The sequence below is a fragment of the Oryzias latipes genome, chromosome 2, assembly GCF_053564925.1.
Source record: "Oryzias latipes strain Hd-rR chromosome 2, Olatipes_Hd-rR_3.1".
Classification (NCBI taxonomy): Eukaryota; Metazoa; Chordata; class Actinopteri; order Beloniformes; family Adrianichthyidae; genus Oryzias; species Oryzias latipes.
The window spans coordinates 10,639,043-10,657,797 of NC_136238.1; the positions used below are offsets into that span (position 1 = coordinate 10,639,043).

The 18,755-nt window shown below is 40.2% G+C and overlaps 2 protein-coding genes across 4 annotated transcripts in view; one reads left to right on the top strand and one right to left on the bottom strand.

Annotated features, from left to right (window-relative positions):
* The window catches only part of LOC101170407 (gamma-aminobutyric acid receptor subunit beta-3), a 53,164-nt gene extending 50,601 nt beyond the window's left edge, over positions 1-2,563 (bottom strand). The window contains exons 1-3 of one of the 2 annotated variants that reach the window (XM_011484886.4): positions 1,920-2,557; positions 1,705-1,796; positions 1,509-1,576 (exon numbers count right to left, since the gene is read on the bottom strand). In XM_011484886.4, the coding sequence (XP_011483188.1) occupies positions 1,509-1,576; positions 1,705-1,796; positions 1,920-1,999 (240 nt within the window). In that variant the 5' untranslated portion in view covers positions 2,000-2,557. Of the gene's footprint in view, positions 1-1,508; positions 1,577-1,704; positions 1,797-1,919 lie in introns of both variants that reach the window. The other variant, XM_004066582.4, reaches the window with a different exon arrangement.
* Positions 2,564-5,886: 3,323 nt separating this feature from the next.
* Positions 5,887-18,755, top strand: part of LOC101158177 (gamma-aminobutyric acid receptor subunit alpha-5) — a 30,647-nt gene continuing 17,778 nt past the window's right edge. The window contains exons 1-5 of one of the 2 annotated variants that reach the window (XM_020708806.3): positions 5,887-5,952; positions 9,301-9,382; positions 9,994-10,118; positions 12,234-12,301; positions 13,653-13,873. In XM_020708806.3, the coding sequence (XP_020564465.1) occupies positions 9,333-9,382; positions 9,994-10,118; positions 12,234-12,301; positions 13,653-13,873 (464 nt within the window). In that variant the 5' untranslated portion in view covers positions 5,887-5,952; positions 9,301-9,332. Of the gene's footprint in view, positions 5,953-8,546; positions 8,980-9,300; positions 9,383-9,993; positions 10,119-12,233; positions 12,302-13,652; positions 13,874-18,755 lie in introns of those variants that run through there. The other variant, XM_004066698.5, reaches the window with a different exon arrangement.

Consider the following 18,755-nt stretch of genomic DNA (forward strand, 5'->3'; position numbering starts at 1 on the left):
AAGTAAAACAACGAATAGCAATTATATAAGACCGAAATATTAAAAATACCCCCCCACACATGACGATATCATCGTCCATCCCGATGGTTGACAGCAAAAATCGTCAATGGCCAATTTAAGGGACATCGCCCAACCCTAGTTTCCATAATGTCAAAGAGTTATGGTAATTCAAAGAGCGTGTAACATTTTACTGTCATCGGAGACTCCTCCAATGTTAAAGGGTTCAACTCAATTTACTACGTAAATATGATCACATTATGTCGTGAAACTTTAAAGAACACATGTTCTCAAATGACAAAGCGTTAGCGAAATCAGACCATAGAAACGGCTAACGGAAAAGAGCAAAGTATCTGTGAGTACAAACCAGTTCAAAAATCTTGTTTTTGGAGCAAAATGAGAAAGTGCAGCAGCATTTCTAAAAGAAAGAAAAGCTGAATAGTAGACGGGAATCCTTTCAGGCCTCTGCTGTCAACTTGAAAATATGACTAATTACAGACTTCTGTTACGAAGAAAAACAAAAGATTGTCCTTTTTCCTCAGCTTTTATTAGTACTTCTTTTCATACTTGTATTTCACGAATGCAGCAATGGACAAAACAATCATGGTGCAATCTAAAATAGAGCGCTGGAACTTAGAAGCCACAAGAAAACTGAATTTTTAAAACAAAATAGACACTATTTGGCAAAATCCACCCATTCTGCAGACTAGTTCAGGGTACTTTCCCCTCTATAAACCCAAAATAAATCACAGTGCATAAATCAAACTGACCCGGGCCTATCTGTGAAGATCTTCTAGGTATCAGAGGTACACAGAGACCCAGAACAGCCTGGAAAATCAATTGTCAAAGCCAGGAGTAACCTGGTGAAGTAATCATTGAGTCATTCTATTGATCCCCACCCGCCTACACATCCAAACACACCTCCCACCTGAAAAAGCATATAGTTCTTTTAGACTGTACACAAATCAGGAAAACTCAGCTTTGTTTCCTGACTTCAGAGTACAGATCGGAGCGGTGCAGCTGTCTACAAAAAGCAGACAGGTTCAGCAGCCTTTCGCCTCTAATGACAGTCGTCATGGCCGCACCTGTGCAGGCAGTCGCCCGTGAAGAGCGTGAGGTGTTGATGTGGTAACAGTGACTGGTACCTAAAGCGTCACATTTAAAAAAAAAAAAAAAAAACGAACCTCTTCTTAAGGATAGAGAAACCAGTGGCTAAGGCCAGTAATTTCCCACTGCAATTTGGGTCATCGTCAGCTAATATTTTAAGATACAATAGCCTGAAGGGCTAAAAGGGAGAAAAAAATCCAATCAAAACACTCTGATAGCTGTCTGCATCGAGGAGTCTCTGAGGATAGAGGTTAACACGGGAGAGCTCTGCAGAAAACTGTTGGATTGGGCAGATTTCTGCATCCTCTGCATGTATGGAGCCTGTCCTTTGTAAGACGGACAGGGTCTCCAACCATTATGTGGTAGATGTCAGGAGCATGCAGTGTGCACGGAGACCCACTCACCATGTTGACTTCTGACACCATGTCTATGCTGGCCACGTCTATGCTCATGCCGACTGCAACAGGGGGGCCTGGAAGAGGTTAAACAGCTCGATTATGCATGCAGACCCCGCTCCTCTGCACCTGACCACAACACTGAGGATGGCGCCAAAAATAAAGCTCCGATGATGATGGAGATGCCGATGAGAATGGCTGGTACCTCCAAAGTCCGGTCTCAGTCGGATGTCGTACCCCTTCAGTAGTTTATCCACCGTCTGCTTCACGATGGACATGTTGCCCGGTTCGTTGACGCTGAAACGACCAAACGAAAGCCGACATGAGAGAGGGTTCCGATCAGCCTGGGCAATAACCTTGGCAACCCCCCTTCATTAAAAAAAGATTTCTAAAAAATAACATAAATAAACAAAGACTCACCTTTTGGCGCAACACACAATCGAACCGATAACCAGCGCCGACAAGACGCGTACTTGCCGAACCCTGTGCGGAGCATTCATCCTTCCCTTCCTTAATTGGCTTTTAATTGTTGGTTTAACCCCCCCGGTGTTTACAGTCGCTGCAACTGAACGAGCCTTCCCCCCCTCCCCCTTCTTCCAATCAACAGTCTACCAAATCCAGAGTATATCCATTGATCACACCACCCCACCCCCCCTCCCCGTAAATACATTTAAAAAAAAAACTAGGGGGAGGGAAGAAATGGGGGAGAAAGTCGATTGAGGCGCGGGAAAAGTCGCGGCTGGAGTCGCATGTGAACCGGGCTGAGTGAGGCTCACATCGCCTCCGCGCGCTGGAGAGCTGCTTCCGCTCCGTCTTAGACCGTGTCTGACTGAGAGAGAGGCTCCTACATGCTGGAGCTCGAGCGCATATTGATGAGGAGGGATGCGTTCAGGGACGCTGCTGCTGCTGCTGCTGCTGCTGCTGCTGCTGCTGCTGCTGCTGCTGCTGCTGCTGCTGCTGCTGCTGCTGCTGCTGCTGCTGCTGCTGCTGCTGCTGCTGCTGCTGCTGCTGCTGCTGGCGGCGGCGGTGAAGGCACTCAGCTTGTTTAAATCAAAGCCCAACACTTAATACACTGTAAAAAACAAACTGTAAGCCACCAGCAGCATATGTAAAACATGTTATTTTTTGTTGTCAAATAAACTCAAGAGAATTAAATGCTACATTTGCAATAGTTTTAAACGACACATCATTAAATGGGTACACATTTAGTAAAAGGCTGATTATATTGGTGTTTAATGTGGCACATTAATCTATTGCTAATTTCACACCAGGCTTGGCAACTTAAGCGACCACTTCCAATGAAAAGTCGATGTTAACACACGTAAATGCGTGCTTGGGCTTCCGTATTCAAAACTCTCGCATTCACGAGTCACAAGTTTTTTCCGGCTACGTGTGGCCATTGAAAGGGCTATAAAAGTTAAATCAGTTGAACTTTGACCAATCAGTGACTCAAATTTGGTAGTGATGTATGTGGCATATTGTCATTTTCAGTGCACAGAAATGCCAACTGTTTGAAAATTGATCATAAGGGACAAATCAATATTTGCAGTTTATGTCCTACCGGAATGATATGACGTTCATCTTTGTTCATCTCTTTTTCAGTCGGGTAGTTTTTCAGACTAGATTTTTCTACTTGTGTCTTCAGCACCACCATGGGGGCCCAAGAGGTAGTGCTACCAAGACCTAGGTTTATACTAACCAGCGCAACATTAAACATGAAGTTACATTGACACTGCCCTTGGCGACTCAAGTTCAGGCGACCACTTCCAATAAAAGGTCTATGTAAACGCACGTTTCGGGTTTCCGCGTTCAAAATTCTTGCCTTCCCGGCTATATAAGTTTGTACAGTTAAATTGAAATTTCGGCCACCCAGGGACTTGGATTTGGTAGTGACGCATGAATGGCGTTCCTTTTTCATTTACGGAGGGGGCTAATCGTTTGAAAATTGGAACATGGAGGACAAATGAATAAATGTAGTTTTTGCCCAGACAAAATTATCTGACCCAAAGTCTTTCTTATATCAGAATAAAGCTGTGAAAGAAAAAAAACTGGAGCAACATTCACGATATTTGCACTTCTCCTACATTTGACACTAAGCCTCTTCCAATGGTGAGTGCATGCGCTAGTATCAGGTAGCGACAGTCCAGTGGGAACAACACAAGCTAAAAACGCAATCGAGAACACTCTTAGTGTATGTAGAAATAAGACTTTAACACAACACGATCCTGTTTTTTTCTTTACCTTCTGGATAAATAAAGCTATTCTAACATCAACAAATTAGCCATACACAGTAAGCTTCTAAAGGGCGGAGTTAAGGAGCTGACTCCACCCCTTTCTTCTAAAATGGTTTTGTGACATCACAATGCGACTTAAGATTCTTTTGAGTTATTGAATAAGGTAAAGTTGTCCATTTTTATAGCACACATTAATGTGTAGTTTTTTGTCACAGACCATTTAACATGAATTATACAGTAAACCCTTGTTTTTCGCGGGGGTTACGTTCCAAAAAGAACCCGTGATAGACAAAATCCGTGAAGTAGAATCCTTTTTTTTTTTTTTTTACAATTATTATACAATTAAATTCTCTATTATACATTGAAAAGAAGGAACAGACCATTTTATAGGCTCAATCATTTAGTTTCACAAATCAAAGTACTTTAGAAACATTTTTTTCAACAAATAACTTCTGTACTGTACTGTCAAATAATAATTTTAATCATCAATGTGAACAGAAGGCTTCAAATTGCGGAGATTAGCCCCGCCCACCGCGACCCGAGTAATTGGATTAAACGGGAGAAAACTTAAAATGATTATAAAAAACTACAAAGTACAGTCGGACAAATAGTGACTCAGGTGTATTTCTTCAGACTGAGCTGCTGCATTCTGACTCCGCTCTGCAGTGTTTTCTTCTTTTGAAGCCCGCGGTGCAGCTGTGTTTGTTTGGGAGAAGAACATAGTGATAGGAAGTTGTTGTCGCTCTTTTTCTATGGGTTTTAGAGAAACTCGAAATTGCTAGAGAATTTGCACGGATGTAATTTAAATTTGGCAATCTGTTTTACGTACGTGTACATATTAAACTGCAACGTTATTGACGCACAGATAGAGAAGAAGCGGAGTGACTTTTTAGCCAATCAGATTGCAGAACAAAATGCACGATGCAAATCCGTGAAGTAGAGAAACCGTGACAAGTAAACCGCGTTGTAGCAAGGGATCACTGTATAACTGTTTTATAATTTGAAAGCAATTAAACATGCTTTATGATACATTGTAAGAAAAAGGAAAGATGTTTTTCACTATATTGAATTCTTCAAAGTAAACCTCTTTATACTCCAATCATATGATGTGAAAATTATTTCTTTGTTTTTATTAATTGGAACCCCTTGAAACCAAATATTTAAAACAGAAAAAGTTTTTTTTAAATAACAAACACAACCACTCAAAGTTTTACACAGCAGCCGGATTTTAAGGGGGGAGTCAAATTCTTAATCTCTGAAATCATCTTTTGCATTTAGCTCCTTTGTTTTGTATCAGGCAATTCGTTATTTGCAACTTATTATTTTACTTTTTAGCTATGTGTTTCTGTCTCTTCATAACATAAAACATTCCTAGGAAATATTTCCATATATATATATATATATATATATATATATATATATATATATATATATATATATATATATATATATATATATATATTTATATATATATATATATACATATGCACATACCCATGTTTTAAAGCGCTATTTACGTAAAATGTCATTAGATCTACTACAATAAGGTTGACTTCTTATTAACTTTCAAAGTAAATTATTTATTTTCAAAAAATATCTAAATATTACTTTTCTAAGTTGTGCGTTGTGTTTCGGAATATAAAAATAATAAAATTAATTTTTGATATTGCTAACTCAGTTTAAAAAAATAATTTCACAAAACATGTTTTACAGTGCACCTCACACCCTCAGCGGCAGCCCCTCTCCCGAGTGTTTCCAGTGAAAATGGCGGGACTCAAACAAAACGAGACGACAATCCACCAATGGACTGGCATGTTAAAAAAAATGGGGGGGAGGGGGTGATTGATTGATTCTCGCGGCGTTCCCGGTGTAGGGGGGGGGGGCGCACTGGCTGGTCTTACCTGGTGTCATAGATGGCGAAAATCTTCTTGTTTCCATCAACAGCGTTCCTGCCAAAAAATAAGGAAAAAAATAGTTATGAATGACGTCATTAATTAGAAATGGACTTCAGCCAAGCAGAGCTTTTGTTTCCAAAATTGTCTGCTCACCATGAGGGATTAAAAATAGCTAGCAATTGTGGTTTATACTATGAAAATTTAATGAAAGTTTCTTATTTTTGAGCTTTTTTTGTGTCTCCTTCTATCTTAGGAGCTGTCCTCATCAGCCGTGGTGCTGAAATCAGGCACGTCTCCGCACGGATGAAAGAAAAGCCTTTGGAGGTTAAACATCACTCACTAATTAGCGTCGAGGATACATGGAACTCGGCTACCCTCTTATGGCAACCGTCAGGATGATAATCCTGTTTAATGAGAGCAGTTATTCAATTAAAAGCTAATGATTAGTTTGAGCCAGGTGGGTGTAGTGATGACGCTGGTATCACATCTAAATATCCGTCCATATTGTGAGCATACATCTCACTGAGGGCTCTTCAGTGGGGGGAAAGGAACAAACATAGCCCTGTGCTGGGTTTCTGTATGAGAACATAACACTGGGAGGGGGTGGGATGTGGGATTAGGATTCCATGCAGGTTTACACTGTGCAGTGGAAATGAATTGACCTCCTTGAGTGTTAGTTTTCCACACACATATGTACAAGAACCAAACAGGCTATTATAGTACACAATGGCAACCAGACTTTTCTTTTTAAATGTTACTTTTACTTTTAAAAAGGGGGGAGGGGTAGGAAACAGATCTTAAATAACAACAATATCAAAAAATATATATATATAATGTCTAACTTTGATTTACTTGAAAAACTATTATAAAAAAATAAGCACTCTTATAGTAAACTTCAGTAATTTTGTAATGACAACCACGTTAAATAGCATTAATCTCATTACATTTTTATATTTATTTTACATGTCAGGGATAGTTTTATCTAGAAAACTGTAAACAAATTAATTTAATTTAGAAATACACACATTTGCAGGTGTTTTCAACAAGTTACAAGAAGTGAAACTAAACACTACATTTGTAATTATTTTGATGACTCGTTATTGCATTTTATTAAGTAACAATATTTTAAAGTAACGCTAATGCATACTTGGCAACAAAATTTGGCTATACCTCTGATAATGACTAATTGAAATTAGGATTTCATGTATTAGAGGAGAAAAAAACTGTTATTGTTTGGTCATAAATACTGACAAGAGCTGAAACAACAAAGTTTTCTCTTTTTTTTCTTTTTAGAAATGTACAATATTTCTTCTCAACTTGTTATAGCTATGAAAGAGACAATAGTGATAAATGTAAATGACTAATCCCTTTACAGCTTTTTGGAGACAAAATAATACAATTAGGTATAAACTGTATTCTTGACAGCAAGTTTCGTGGATTATGTTAGTATTTAGAAAGCCACTAAGCTCCAAAGTCTCAGATTTATGAACCGAGTTTAATAAAAGTGGGATAACTACCAACCTGAAAACAAAACAACACAATTAACACTGTTTAAAAAATATAATCGAATTAAAAGATTAAAAGCTAGATACAAGTTTTTGAACATGGCAGTCATTTAAAATCCAGTGGGGATGTTTCTTAGTAAAAATGCCAAACTGGACAGAAACCTTTTTTTAGTTTGCTGCAAAAGGCCACTTCAAGATCTTTACAAAAATGTACAAGAGGTCTTAAATCCTTTGAATAAGTAATGTGTGTATAAAGCTGTAACGAACACATCTATATTTCTGACATACGATGACGAGTAAAAACTCAAAAATAAAGTTGTGTAACTCCAGCGGTAGATCAGAAATGTCACACAAAAAAAGTAAGTCACAACAATAATCAAAAAAACTACTTAAAACAAAGATGTTGTGATTCCATGCCAGTTTTTGTTTGTTTGCTGTCTTTAAAAAACACTAGATACGTTTTAAGAAACAGCCAACACAAAAAATACTTTTAAACTCCCACTGCAATAATGTATTGTCAAAGCATTTCCAGAGGTTATTTAATGATAACACTGCTGTTTTTACCCAACATCAGAAAACCTGTCATTTTCTAGAAACAGTTTCTGCAGAGCAACAGTAGTTTGCCCCTGAGTAAGCCAGCCCCACTACCCATAATCCATCTGTCTACATGCTCTCCCACTAGCTTACAGACCCTCACAACCTCAACCTACCATAAACGGTTCAACAAAAATGGCGAGCAAAATCACGGCTATCCAGCTGTACAGATTTGAGCTACATGTCAGCTTGGACGAGGAAAACAAAGACCGTACGTGGATATACTTGTCTACAAGTGGACGCATCAGAATGAAGCGGAGCAGGGAGCTTGTGGCCTGCCCACTGCAGCACATCTGTCACTGCTAAAAGCTTTTCCCAACTGCATTTTTTCTTCTGCTCCTGATTTAGAATGATTTGAATCAAGAAATAAAAAACACAGGGCTTATTACATCTAATAAAAAACGTTTAAAAAACTTTTTAAAGGTATAATCCATGTTTTGATGATGACAATTGAGAAAATGCTAATGGGTTGTTATTGTTTTAAAATAATCTTAAAGCAGAATTACAGAAATAAGTGTCCTCTGCTTTTATCAAATGACCTTTATTTTTCATGATTTAATTTAGCTCCACCTTAATGGCTACTTTTATTGATTTGTGTAGTTTTATCTTCAAAAGTTTGGGTACTCTCACTTGTAATAACAATATACTGCATCAAGAGGAGAAAATAGTGTTCTTTTTTTCAGTTATTCTAAGATTACTTAATCATAAAATGTTTTTAAATCACCGCCACAGCTAGGGGGGGAAATATTCCCGCTATTTTATGCAAACGTTCTCTGTTTTTTTAAAACGCACCAATCAGAAGCTCCTGTTCCAAGTGCCTCATTAACGGCTGCGGCAGCCCCACCGTCGGTGGGCGGCGCAGCCAAAGACACCGGCTTTAAAACAAACGTGCGGGGGTTAAAGTCAGTCTCCTCCGAGGCTAAGGGCACGAGAGAAACGGCGGGGTCCGCTGGTGTGATGCCGCAGCTCCTCTGGAGGCGATGCGGCTGCCGCAGGCACTAAAAGAAGCGACGGAGCCTATAGGAGCGGAGGAGCACGGAGTGCTACAACACCTCCTGATGGGGAGCCGCTGATTGACAGACGCGGAGAGAAAGACTGAGAGAAGGAGGGAGGGAAGAAAGGGCTCGTAAAGAGCAGGAGGAGGAGGGGAGACAGGCGATAATCTCTGGGATTTGGTGATTGCCGGTTGCAACGACGGAGACCCCATCTTTTGAGCCGCCGTTTGAGGTTGCAGTGATGGATCTCCATTCAGGTAGTCTCCTTTTCTCCTGTGCCGTTTAATTTCTCGATAAGATTGAGTTTCTGGCTCCTGCTGCTGCTGGTGGAGAGATCGGGGAAAGGTGATGATGGAGGAGAGAAGCCCATATGTGCTGTAGTCCCACACAATGGAAATCACGCTACAGAAATCAGTGTACCGCCTTCCATCCAAATTCCCTTCTCCCCCCCCCCCCCCCCCTCCACTGTAATAGTTGCAGCTTCATTAGGATTGCTGCTTGATTTAATGATGATGTTCTCCTGCGTGCAGTTCCCACAGTTTTCCTCATTTTCTTTCATCTCTACCTGTCCGTGACAGCTGTCGAAATCAAGGTGAGCAGATTTCCAGCCATGGCAGGACTCGTCCTCTCTCTTCTACTGCTGCACGGATGCCAAAACAGGTAAACAGAGAGATGCGTAACTAACTAAACCCATCCTCAAAGCTTTTTCGGATTGACAACAGACCCCTAAAATTCAGGCCACTCTTTATTGCTGCAATCTGCTGTGTTGCCCCTAGAAGTTGGGCCACCTCCTTTTCACTTTGGCAACTACTGGAGTTTCATGCTTCTTTTCACTGCAGATGTTTGCCAGCCCTGCTCTCCGGGTGATTGATCGCACATCTGAGCATCCCAGTGCTACTGCACTGCTAAAGATGTTGCATTCCACTCAAGTGTTTCACCTTCACCTGCACAGTCAAAACCCGTTTGTAACTTTAGGTGCACGGACTCCCCTAACAAAGGGCGTAATTCATTTTGTTTTTGCTATCAGCGCACAATGCTTCGCTCCCTGACATCTTTCCCAGCAGAGCTCATTTGTTTGCATTTGAATCACAGGTTTGAGGCGTAATTATCTCCACCGCTAGTTGTAAGCAGCGCTTATACTCAATAATTAATCACTAGTCCGTCCTTGATGCTGCGTGCTAATTAATCACAATAAACGTGTCGGGTTTGACTGTGTAACCAATGCCAGAATGCTGTCCTTCCACCCCCACCCCCCTCCACCCCCCTCCCAGTCTTGGCCAGACTTCCCCTGAGACTGAGAAGGAGACGGGACCCAACGACAACAGTACGGTCTTCACCCGCATTCTGGACGGGCTCCTGGACGGATACGACAACAGGCTCCGGCCGGGGCTCGGAGGTTTGCTGCAAACTGCTTCTAATCTGAAGGGCAGAGCGCGGATTAGGATTGGGGTTAAAAAAAAAAAACACACAATCAATGTCAAATCAACTTCACAATGATTTCATTGAATCTAGTAATCAATTTTCTTCAACAGTGGCATTATTTTCAGGCAAAAAAAACAGCTTTTGCAATTCCAAAATTATAAATAAATTGGTTTAACTGACAAGTGGAAAAAATAAATGAATATAGAACCCAAATAAACTGTGAAGTTGTGAATCCAAATCCACGTGATACAGTATTTAGGTAGTGATCCCCTGGACTACAGTTGGGGCAGTGAAGGCTCTTGCCCTTTTGCCCCAAAGGTCTAGAACACAACCTTCCTTGTGTTGTGCTGCATTCACGCCAGCTTTCAGGAGACCACGTCCAATGAAAAGTCTATGTAAACGCACGTATGCACGTCTTTTGAGCTTTCAAAACTCTCACATTTACGTAACCCTTTTTGGGCTTTATGCACAAAACTTTGACCAATCAGGGACTTGGATTTGGTTGTGCATTTGGATGGCGCCCCCTGTAATTCTTGGAAGTGCACACCGTTTGAAAATTGATCCTGAAGTAGAAATGAATAATTACCCGGAATTCTATAACTCCAAGTCTTTCATATATCGGAATGGAGTCGTGAAAGAAAAAGCCTGGAGCAAGATTCACGAGATTTGCACCACGTTGACATTTCGCACTATGCGTCTTCTGACTGTAGGTGGTGGACATGCGCTAGTAAACACAAGCAAAAGAAAAACCTGAAGAAGCCGCTCCCTGTTTGTCCAGTTTGATGCAAATGCTAAAAGTATATTCAAGAATGCGCGTTTAGCACGTTCTTGAACGTGTGTCACATGCCTGGCGTGAGCGTAGCATTATACAGCAAAAAAAAAAAAGCCAAGGCATCTATGCTGTGACCAGTTTCTGAGGCTTTGATTCAAGCTCTTCACCCTGGCAACAGGAGACAACCTTGAAAGGCAACATTTCTATTCAAACACATTAGTTCTTTTCTTCCAAAACAGCATGACTCCTGCATTTCTTTCTTTTAAATCTCCACAAACCATCTACCTCAGCCTCCCCCTGTGCTCACCTTGTTACCATGTGTATGTGGTAGTTGTCCCATAATAGTCGGGAACAAGGGCTTTTTCATATCGAAAGCCTGCACAAACACCCTGGTAACGGTTGCTACCCTTGACAAGAGGGCCTATAAATACATCCCAGAAGAGACACGGAGGCCTTCATTCAGCATTCACCGAGCTGCTCTGAATCAGAGCAACCAATCACAGCTTTCCGGGAACAAATTGATACACGTGAAAAGGGGGTGCAACGATTCACTTTCCCCATGATTCGGTTCAAACCTCAATTTTTGGGTCACGGTTTTGTTTCGGTTCAAGATAGGATTGGTGTACAATATTACCAAACAGCAACAAAAAACTAAAACAGTCAGAAAATTTTTTTTTATTTGCCAAGAAGCAAGTAACAATGAGAAAAACCTTTCAGTTGACTCATACTGAGGCTTGGTGTATGTCATAAACAAAACAAAAAAAATTCTTATTTCATTGTAACACAAGTTAAGCAGTAAGGATGCAACAATTACTTTTCCTACAATTTGGTTCAATGGTACGGGTCGCTTTAAAACTGAGAATTGTGCCATCCCTATTGTAAATTTGCATATTCCCTCATTTCTAATGTTAACTACTCGTTGTCTTTGAAAGCTTTTCTAATAGTCACTAAAGCCTCCAATTGGAGCAGGAAATCATCACTAGCCGGCATGGCAGAGAGATGACACTGTACGTGAAGCAATTTTCTATGGTAGAAATGTCTCAAAAGACGATGCATCATTTGATGAAATTAGGGAGAAACCACAGATCTGAACAGTTCATTTTATAAATGAGAAATCTTCGCTATTGATGGATTCATAGGACTATCTGAGCCTCATAAGTCCTAAAACAGCTGGTTCCAAGCTAAAGTTGTAGATTTTGGACTACTGTGCTATGACCATTGAGAAGCTAGCTGTTTACATCTAGAGCCATTTTCTTTCAACAGTTTAGAGCCTTTTTTGAAACGTTATTTCACGCTGTTTGTCTCTTTCCAACTTAGAAAATGTCACCGAGATCAAGACGAACATTTTTGTCACCAGCTTCGGCCCCGTGTCCGACACCGAGATGGTGAGTCCGCCTCAGACAGCTAACAAATCAGCAGGAAGTCCATCCAGCTTAGTTTGGCTTCTGTTTGAGATGCAAACACATATTTACATTTCATGAGCTGAGTGCCACTGTTCCTGTTGCTCCATGGAAGCACGCCCATGTCCTAGTTGCGTCTTTGAAGATTGGCTCTTTCTTCCTCCTTCTTTGGCTCCATGTAAAGGATCTAAAATTAATGGGTTCCTGTTAAAACCTTTAAGATTTAATGTGATCTGGCTTGCCCATTCCAACTTGTTCCAAATGAATCACCTCTTTAATAAAGCCGTCACTGATGAACTGCTTTTGGAAAATGCATTAAGTGTGCTCTTCAGTTCGCTCGTCCATAACCGAGGTGGACTTTGCCACAGAAGTTATCAAACTTCCTCAGCCCCTAAAGGCTTCTGCAAAGATAAAGTTGTTTTACTTCCATCCAGATGCTGTGTAGAGTGTTTATTTGGTTAACAAAAGTTCAATACATGCACCTCAACCGCTAACTATATATATACGAGAACTGGAGTGAGTGACCCCTCCCCCCTCAGGTCCCAAACAGATGAAATCCTGTAGACTTCTATAGACTTATAAATAGCTAGTACTCTCTTGTTATATTTGTCAGAAAAACCATTCTTGCTCTGCTAGCTTTGGTTAACATGTTTTTTCAAAAAAAATTTTTTATGATATGTTTTTGTTATTTTGGGTTATAAATTAACCAATCCTATGCCTCAATAAAAGTATGTGGTACTGCGTTTGAAACGTGATCAACATTAGAAACATTTGATTGACAGATTCTCCCGAGCCCGCTTTCAAGTCACTGTGGTGTGCAACAAGCGCAATCCTGATTGAGAGTAGGTTACCATGGAAAGTTGATAACTCAGACTAGCTTGGACCAATCCCAGCTATTTGGCAATTTTTAGTTCCAACATGGCGGCATCCATGGCTGCTGAATTGACCAACCGGTAATTCGGTTGGAGCTGGAAATAAGCCGTTTTCTGCAAGTGTTGTCACACTCACTCGCTCGGTCCAGTTCTCATATAAAGTCAACGACCTTAACCCAGAATTTTCCACATTAAGGCTACCCAGTTTTGACCCAACTACCCTGTTTGTCTTTCAATTATCTCTACCCGACTTTCAGGTGATTAATTGAATCGGTTAACTCAACAACAAAAAACAAAGCAAAAAAACAGAAACCACCTGATTTAGCCAAACAATGAGGATGAAATGGAAAGCTGGGAAGAAGTAGATCAGATTTAGTCAAAAGCATTTGAACTGTCCAAATATCCTGTAGCTCTTCCATCTTAAAACTGCTTTGAACGTTTTTTTAATTTTTTTTTATTTCCAGGAATACACCATTGATGTGTTCTTCCGTCAGAGCTGGAAGGACGAGCGTCTTTGCTTCAAAGGGCCAATGGAGATGCTGCCATTGAACAACCTCCTGGCCAGCAACATTTGGACCCCCGACACCTTCTTCCTCAACGGCAAGAAGTCGATTGCTCACAATATGACCACGCCCAATAAGCTGCTGAGGCTCAAGGATGATGGTACGCTGCTGTACACCATGAGGTAGGCCTCAATTAAAAAAATAATAAAACCCAAGTAATGGCTCTACTACGCCTTGGATGAAACGTCTGTGGTCAATTATAAAGTTGGATTAGTTTATACGTATTTCCGGCTGCAGAATGGTACAAAAGTTCAAAATACAAACACAAAGGAATCTACCTTTGAATTCAGAACCTTGAAAATGTAATTCAATTTGTGGGAGAACAGTGGCACCCAGTGGTCAAACAGGCACACTTGTTTAAGTGTTTTTTGATGATGATTTTTTTCTGAGATACTCTTTCTAGAAGAGCATGGAAAAAGCTTCAGAGGAGGGATCATCTGTTGACAAGTCAATCTTGTTGTGGATATTTGTCTAGGACAAAAAGTAGACCACAAATAAAGTCCTGATCCCAGAGTTTTGAATGCATGATGTTTTATAGGTCATATAAGAAGTTATTTCTTTTAAGGAAAATGACACAAAGAGTTTATCTTAAAGTCTTAAAAGAGACCCTTAAATATATTTTTTGTCACCACACTGCAGATGTTGGCATGCTCTCCTCCCCAATCACCGACTTTTGACCTCAAGGTTTAACAGTTAAAGGATTGCACAGCTGCGATCCGTATAGAATTCCCTGCATGCATGCAAAAATTCCCAATCTGATTGTGTGTTTGTGGGACACAAAGAGAGTAGGCGAGACGGCTCGAGCTCCAGTGGTCTAAAAATGGAGTCTGTTTTAGAGGAGACGCAGCAGTGGCGCTGCTTCCAGTCGTCTCATTGTTACAGCATCATTACCAGCAGTGCTCATAACTGCAGACAACACACGTCGACACACATTCGCACACACACACACTAGCCATCTGGGTGCTTATAAAGATCCACTGTGAACAACTGACACTGGATGTTATCACACTTTTTCTTGGGCTGTATGCATTCAGTGTCTTTGACGTTTTTCAAGGATGAAATGTGGAATGAGCGGATCGTGACAACAGCGTTGTGATTAAAGCTGTGAATGTCAGGTATGAATTATTACTTACAAGGTGGTGATTTATCCTCGGATGATTTTAAACGACTGCATGAAAGCTTCAGTTTCTGGCTCTAATGTGATCACACTAAAGGCCCAGGAACACTGCCCAGGGTCATGGTACTTAATGTGCTTTATGTGCTAAGCTATTTTATTTCTTTTATCCATGCAGCAGCTCCAAGTGCCGTACATTCGGCAAAACTAACCTGGAATTCACGTGTTTTACTGTGAAAGTGGAAACCGATGTCTGTCTTTAGTGCTATTTGTCAGGGGACTGTAAATGGTTCACTCTTGCAAATCATTTTGTAGAGCAAACTATTAGGTAAAAATTGATTATAAAAAAAGAAAAGATCTGTCTGAATTGTTAATCATATGAGTAAACATTTAGATACTTGAGTGACTGTTAGAAAAAATAAGTAGTCTTAGAAGCAATCACAAAGTTTTTCAGCAAAATCGGCAGATGGCTTTACGGTGGTATTTTTAATCGAGAAGCTGCAGTCACATTTTTACAACCGCCGAGGTTTTAAGAAAAAGTTCAAATCAAACGGTGACCGGACGATTCTTTGACATTGGTCAGTGACCACCCAGGCACATTTGTAAGTCATGCAGTGGCAGTCCGGCGGCAGGCAGGAGCGCAACAATCGACTGATAGGAGGTCCACAAAATTGTCTGATCAAATCGTGCTGCTGTCTCACTGCCACCATCCGATTGTTAGATTGTACAGTACAGTGCGGGCACTCGCCAACGGCTGTAGCCGGGGGCCTGTCGATGACCGAAACGACTATCTGCTGATCCCGGCCACCGTGGGTCCAAATGGGGAGACGGCATTGATGCTGTACGAAACCACCATCATCACGGCGTTGATGGCACCACAGCAACTCTGAATGAATTGCGGTTGATTCTGAGAAGGCACTTGATATGAACGGCCACCGTCCAGAGGCATTAACACATCGTCCAGTCAGAGCTGGTGCCAGTCGGCCACCACCATGTAGCCGCCCAACCGTCGCCCGATTTCGTAAAGGCATCATCCTCGCCTTACTGACTCCCACCGTCTGCATTCATGACCACGCCAACAATTTTCCAAAAGAAACAGGCAGCAGCAGCTAATCTAAAAAAATTCTGCCAATTCCTCCCCATCACATGGTAGCAGTTGTAGATGTGACCGTACCATAACTTCTGTAATTTTGTAGTGAAGACCAACTACTGTTGCTAATCCACTAAGCAGCATTAATCTCATTATATTCAGTCCACAAATCAGAGATACCTTCATCAAAAAAAAAAAAACTGTAACACTAAATTGTGTTTATACACTAAGCTTTATTTAAGAAAGTAATTCAACTTTATCTAACGAAGTAATTAAGTATTTAATTAATTCACTAACAAAATGTTATTTACTGAATGTACAAACTGAAACCTACTTAATAGATTATCTAAACGTTACCTAAGACTAACTACATTATACTTCATCTAAATTCTACTAAATGCAATTCCTACTGACAGTACTAACTAGATGTAACTTAATGCACTCACCTAACTTCATTTAACCCTTGTGCTATCTGAGCTGACCCCCCCCTTATATTGACGTGTTCTCCCTACCATGACAAAGGTGGATAAAGGTGGAAAGGTTTCATGTAATCCATGGACACCAGTGAAGATCACAAATCATTGAAGAAAAAAGGTTCAGCGCACTGTCTAGTGGGTCTAGATGACCCAACTCCCAATGTTAAAGTGCCTAGGATAGCACAAGGGTTACCACTAACTAATGCACTAACTGAATTATCCATAATGCATTAACTAACTAATGCACTAACTAAATTATCCTTAATGCATTAACTAATGCTCTAACCTAAAGCAATAACCCGCTTTAAAATCAAAAGATCTGAGAGCAACTTCAGCTGAGAAACTGATTTCATTATCAAACAAACCCTTGATAACAATCTAAACTCAGGTTCCATGCATGCATAAGTGGGATGTAATGTGGAGTTTATGTCATCTCTCCTGTGAATTTTTTGTTTTTTTGTAAATGTTTTCAGCTATTGGCAGACTATTTTGCTCTGATAGCTCCGTATATCTATAATCTGACTCTCACCAATGAGACTTTACAATACGACTTCAAGCAGCTTCCTGATTAACCCTGACACTTAAACAAGTGTCTGAAGGTTTTTCAGCTCAGAAATGCTAAAACAACAACAAAAACAAAGTAGTAACATTTATCATAAACAAGTTCTTTAAATTATATACTTTCAAATATATATATTTCAAAAAGTCCTTGAGAAAAAAAAAACCTTTACGACAAACATCAGTAGAGTAACTATAATAGAGAAGAGAGGACTGTTTATATTGTTTTAGAATAGTTCCAAGTCAGTACAAATGGCATTTTTAATTTCTTTATGAGAAAAAAATATTGTATAAAGGATCATTCTTAACCATTTAACTTTACTTTTTTTGTCCTTGTTATTCATTTAAAGTGCGTTTTACCAGCTGTCCTCATTAAACCAATGGTAGTTTTTGAATGAATGCATCTTCCCAAAAAACAGATCCCACAAATTCTGAAGAAAATAACTGTTTTTATTTTTTTTTCCAAAAAGCTCAAGGGGAAAAAAGGGTTTCTGAAAGATATCCCCCCAAACAAAAACGTAGGTTTTTTGCCTACAACAACATACAATGTCTGCAAGTTGCATCTTTGATTTGAACTCCTGACACTTTTCAAATAAAAACTGCAAAGAGGGCTTTCTAACATTGTTAAGGAAGCTTAAACACTGGGCTGTTTGCTCACTCAGTTAGTTTGACGTAACCGCAGCGGTGGTCCACTCTCTAAAGCGCAGTGTGAAAGCAAATCAAATGTAGGCGTGGAATTTCTATCCTAAGTTTCCCATAATTGTCATGAGCTGTGAGGGCTCAAGCTTTTACTGTTTTAATTTATTTATGTTTTTTTACCTAGGTTTTTCACTTTTCTGCCCAGTTAGGTCAGCTGATCTGATGGAATTTGTGGTTTCCGTTCTGCAAATCAGAGCGCCAGATAATCTAGTCAATTATTCTGTCTCTGAATGTAGATCAAAGTGTCACTAGGATGCTCTGGTTTTGACTTAGACACCCAGTTTGAGGTTTTTTTGTTTCTCTCTTTAGATTTTTTTTGATAGTAGGGCAAGGATACATGAATAATTAGAACACGTCTTTTTTGCCCACAGCCTTGTTCTCGTTTAGTTGTTCCCCCTCTCACTGAAAAACCTTGAGCTCCTTCAGCAGGATAACACACTTTGGATGGCGCAGCAACCAGGAGCAGAAAGTAGCGCTGGAAGCAGAAAATGGCTTCTTGTCCCACTTCGTTATGCTTCTTTCACCTTATTGATTTAATTAGCGAAACCTGCCGCAGCGCACGCACGCACGCTGCACGCGCAGGATGTGTCGGAGCTTAATAAAAACAAGTCCCAAGTGGATTTTGTGTCATCCCAGGCAACCAGGTAATTAGGAGCAGGGTTTGAGTCTGGTTAATTAAAAATAAATTCTGTAACCAATAGTGAGGCATGCTTTAATGAGCAAAGGAGGAAACAAAACCTTTCATTTAGCAGATATTTGTGCCGCATCACCAAAACTCTGTGTTCATCCTCATGGAAAGAGCAGGAATACCCAGAGGGACTAGATTAAATCTAGGACAGAAAGCTTGAGGAAACAAAGGACCTTATTATGAAGTTTGTACGGCTTAGATAAATGACTAGTTTAGTTTTGTTTATTTTTTTACATCTTTTAGGACACCTTTAGAGCATAAATGCAGCAACTAAAAGAATCAGGTCCCTACTGCTTGTTTGTTCTTTATTATTAATGAAGAGTTTCTTTAAAAAGTTATTTTAAAAAAAATAATCAAAGTCCTGGTTTCTGTAAAATAA